Below are 4,158 nucleotides of genomic sequence, written 5' to 3'. Positions count from 1 at the left end.
CTCGGATTTATTGGAAATGCCGTTGCTTTATGGATCTTCAGTTTTCATGTGAAATCCTGGAAACCAAACACAGTTTATTCACTGAACCTGGCGATTGCAGACACTCTGTTAATCTGCTGTTTACCGTTTCGAGCAGATTACTATATCCGGGGGAAGAACTGGATTTACGGTGATGTTCCTTGTCATCTGAAGGTATTTTTGATTTCCCTAAACCGAGCAGGAAGCATCATGTTCCTCACGGCGATGGCGATCAATCGGTATCTGAAAGTGGTCCATCCTCACCACAGAGTGAATACGATGCCTACAAGCTGTGCAGTGAAGGTAGCCACCAGCTTGTGGGTTCTCGCAGTGGCAATTTGCTCACACCTTTTAGCAGAACCTCAGTCCTTCAAACTCGACAACCAGACATACTGTGAACCCATTAACATATCGCGGCCTCTAAGTCCGACAACAATTTGGACCGATATTGTTTTTATTATTTTTAAGTTTGCTATCCCGGCTCCGATTATCCTCTTCTCCACGTCCTGCATCATTTGGAAGTTAAAACAGATGAAAATTGAGTTGAGGGGTAAATATAAACGAGCGATGAAACTTGTGTTCGCTGTGTCTGCAGTTTTTGTGCTTTGTTTCTTACCCACAAGCATTGCTGTTCTTGCTGTGTTAATCACGAAACTGAGAGGTACTGAAGGCTGCAAGTCATATGAAACAGCTGTTCATGTCTTTTATAATACACTATTCATGACATATCTGAACAGTGTACTAGATCCAGTTATTTACTACTTCACAAGTTCGACTTTCAAAAAATGCTTTAATGAAAGCAGTTGCTTCCCTTAAATATAAGTTGTTCCAGATCCGAAACTCAGACAGCAATGCAACCGACAAAACCATGGGAAAAGCTTTAAGGGTACCTACCTATAAATGACACCAGGCTGTCATACCTGTGAGCACTCCCAGAATCTGTACTGACTGTATATCCTAGCTGCTAATTACCAGCTTATGTAACTAAAGTACTGCCTATAAGGTGCAAAACTTTCGAAGTACGTGGTTTCATTGACATTTTACGTTTTTGGCATTTGGTGTTAAGCATTTATAACTAATACTTTTAAGACGACACAACTTTTTAAAGTCAAGCTATATACCAGCAAAATCATGCTTTCGATTGTATAACGTGATGGAGTGATTTAGGAGTTGACCGACCATGCTGTTTAGTTGGTCAGATAGCACCTGCAGAATAGTATAGTCAGGAGACAGATTTTATGTAGTGAGCGAGACTCCCAAAAGGGTGGGCATGTCTATTTTCTAGCAGATGTGCTTTGGGCATCTTAATTGCAAGATGAAAGAAATGGATGCCATAGTCAGAGAATTGTATCAGAGATAGTAGGAACTGCAGATGCTGGAAAATCTGGTATCATAGGAGCAGGATTGGCCTGCTGTGTTCATCCAGCTCTACACCTTGTTATCCCATAGTCAGAAAAGTTTGTCTTTAACTTTGCTGATGGTGGGGAGAAGTGGACTCGTCCTTATGGAGTAAAGAGTTAATTATACATGAGTATTGCTGCAAAAAAGTATTTTGTCAAATCTTTTTGTCTTGCACTTCTCTGGGCTATTCACAAGAATATCTATTTAATGGGAAAATCAACATTTGGTTTGCGTAAGAAAAAAGGCGAGGGTGAGTTTGGTGCTATTTGTGACCCTGACGTTTACACTGATTTATAGTCGTTTTGAGTTTGGATGTATCCCCATGAAACTGGGAGCATACTTAAACAAGACATTGGTAGTGTTTTGGGGTGTAACACCGCAAAAGAAACTGCAGACCGTACGCTCTAGCTAACTTCTTCTCCCACTTCATTCAATGTTCCGGCAATCTCTTCTAACACCTTGCAATATATTTCTTATTTGACGTTATTCCTTTTGACTTTATTTGGCTGATTTAGTTACTGGTGCTGCTGTCCGAGCTTGCCAACGCCACCCTCTTACTGGCTGGGCTATAGCATCCCATTCCTTTTATTCACAATAAGTTCCAGAAATTGTAAACCAGGTGAATTAATTCTTGGACTCGATTATGTCACGTTCTGGTAAATGGTTTGAGACAACCTGACTTTAGATTTTTGCGTTTGTACCAACTGGAGTTTAGTAATAGAACATATGAAGTCAATTTAATCGATAACATGCACTGGGTCCAATAGGATTCGCATCAAATACTCAAACAGCAATCAGAACTGGGAAATGCTGTAAGTCAGAAACAAAACCAGAAATTGCTGGAAAAGCTGAGCAGGTCTGGCAAAATCTTTGAAGAGAAATCAGAGTTCTTCAGTTCTGAGGAAGGGTCACCGGACCCCGAAACGTTAGCCCTGATTTCTCTTCACAGATGCTGCGAGACCTGCTGAGCTTTTCCAGCAACTTCGGCTTTTGAATCAGAACTGGGAGCCTAGTAGTTTCTCTTTGCTGTGCTATAAATAATGCTTGGATAGTGGTTACTTTTGCTGCTCTGATCTGCAATTAATTAGAAAAAAAAAGTTATTTTGAGGTGAGGAATGACGGTTTGGACAGTGAACCTTGGTGAGAGTGGGTCAGTAATTCTGTAAATTTCCCTTAGGCTACAGCTATTTCATCAAATAAACCAAGTCCATCGAAAACATAGTTTGCATAAAACACTTTAGTGACCCTTTAATGGACAGCAGGGTGACTCAGTGGCTAGTAAGGCTGCCTTACAACACCAGAGGCCGGGTTCAGTTCCAGCCTTGGGTGACTGTGTGGAGTTTGCACGTTTTCCCTATGTCTGCGCGAGTTTCCGCCGGCTGCTCTGGTTTCCTCCCACAGTCCGAAGATGTGCTAATTGTGTGGATAGACGATGCTAAGTTGCCGCGGAGTGTCCAGGTATGTGTAGGCTAACTGGATTAACCATGCTAAATGCGGGGCTTTAGGGATAAGGTGGGATGCTCTTCTTGTCAGTGCAGAGTCGATGGGCCGAGTTGCCTCTGTCCGCACTGTAGGGTTTCTATTCTGTTGAGTTGCTTTCATCTTTTCTTTGTCAGATTCCTCAGTCAGATTCAGCTCACAAATAACTCATTTCTACAACAGCTTATACATACTTCGTATGTTCAGAAGCAAGTTACATCCAACTAAACACTATTGGCTCAAATGGCATTTCCATGGTTCATTCTCATCAACTCCTTACGAGGTTTATTTTTCGAATTCATGGAGAGAAAATTTGATAGAGAACATGAAAAGCAGCACGTGTCTAACAAAACCAGATTAAATCTTCGCCGTACTGAACATCCTTCCACCAAATAAAAACCGAAAGAACTGCGGATGCTGTAAATCAGGAACAAAAACAAAGTTGCTGGAAAAGCTCAGCTGGTCTGGCAGCATCTGTGAAGGAAAATAAGAGTTAACGTTTCGGGTCGGGTGACCATTCCTCACGATCCGAATCGTTAACTCTGATTGTTTCTTCACAGGTGCTGCCAGACCTGCTGAGCTTTTCCAGCAACATCTGTTTTTGTTATCTCTCCACCAAAGCCGTGAATCTCCTCCTCACAAATTCAATAGAAAAACACGGAACTGGAAGTGCTCAATGATCACAGAACGAGACAAGCTTCTAGTTATATGGCAGCACACTTTACAGCAGCTAATTTTCATTTTACATTGACTTGGGAAATATTATCACTTATAACAGACATTACCGTTAAAGTGTGTTGTAGGAGATGAACCATCATAAAGAGCTTTGTGAGCTTCAGTGGAAAACGGTTGGGGTTTCTGGAAATTCAATATTTTAACATCCTTAGCAAGACCAAATATCTTCTAATCGATATGAATAATTTTTCCGTAAATACATGTCGAAGGTTTTCTATAAGTATCGTTAATGTTATTTTAAGTACAAATCAATTCATACAACTGACTTCAATAGAGCTCCACCCACAATCCATGATGAAACATGGAAAAGTCCGATATATAAGTGTGGGCATCGTTCAGTTTAACAACACGTTTCTGTGGCTGTAAGTCTGAGTTCACTGCATAACCACCAACAATGGACAACGGGACCCAACAATCTCGTCGTATGGGAGACGTTAATTCCTCCTACAATCCACCGATAATTATTGTAACGTTCGTTCTCGGATTTATTGGAAATGCCGTTGCTTTATGGATCTTCAGTTTTCA

General features: G+C 41.1%; 1 protein-coding gene across 1 annotated transcript in view; it reads left to right on the top strand.

The window, feature by feature from the left end:
* LOC109935601 (hydroxycarboxylic acid receptor 3-like) overlaps positions 1-4,158 on the top strand; it is a 5,702-nt gene that overhangs the window by 1,030 nt on the left and 514 nt on the right. Inside the window, exon 2 of the mRNA XM_048594180.1 lies at positions 17-717. Within this exon, the coding sequence (XP_048450137.1) occupies positions 17-717 (701 nt within the window). The remainder of the gene's footprint in view (positions 1-16; positions 718-4,158) is intronic.

This window comes from Rhincodon typus, unplaced genomic scaffold, assembly GCF_021869965.1.
Source record: "Rhincodon typus isolate 14 unplaced genomic scaffold, sRhiTyp1.1 hic_rhity00006754, whole genome shotgun sequence".
In the NCBI taxonomy this organism is placed as follows: Eukaryota; Metazoa; Chordata; class Chondrichthyes; order Orectolobiformes; family Rhincodontidae; genus Rhincodon; species Rhincodon typus.
Note: the sequence above shows the minus strand (reverse complement) of the source record. Positions and strands in the feature narration are given on the sequence as shown.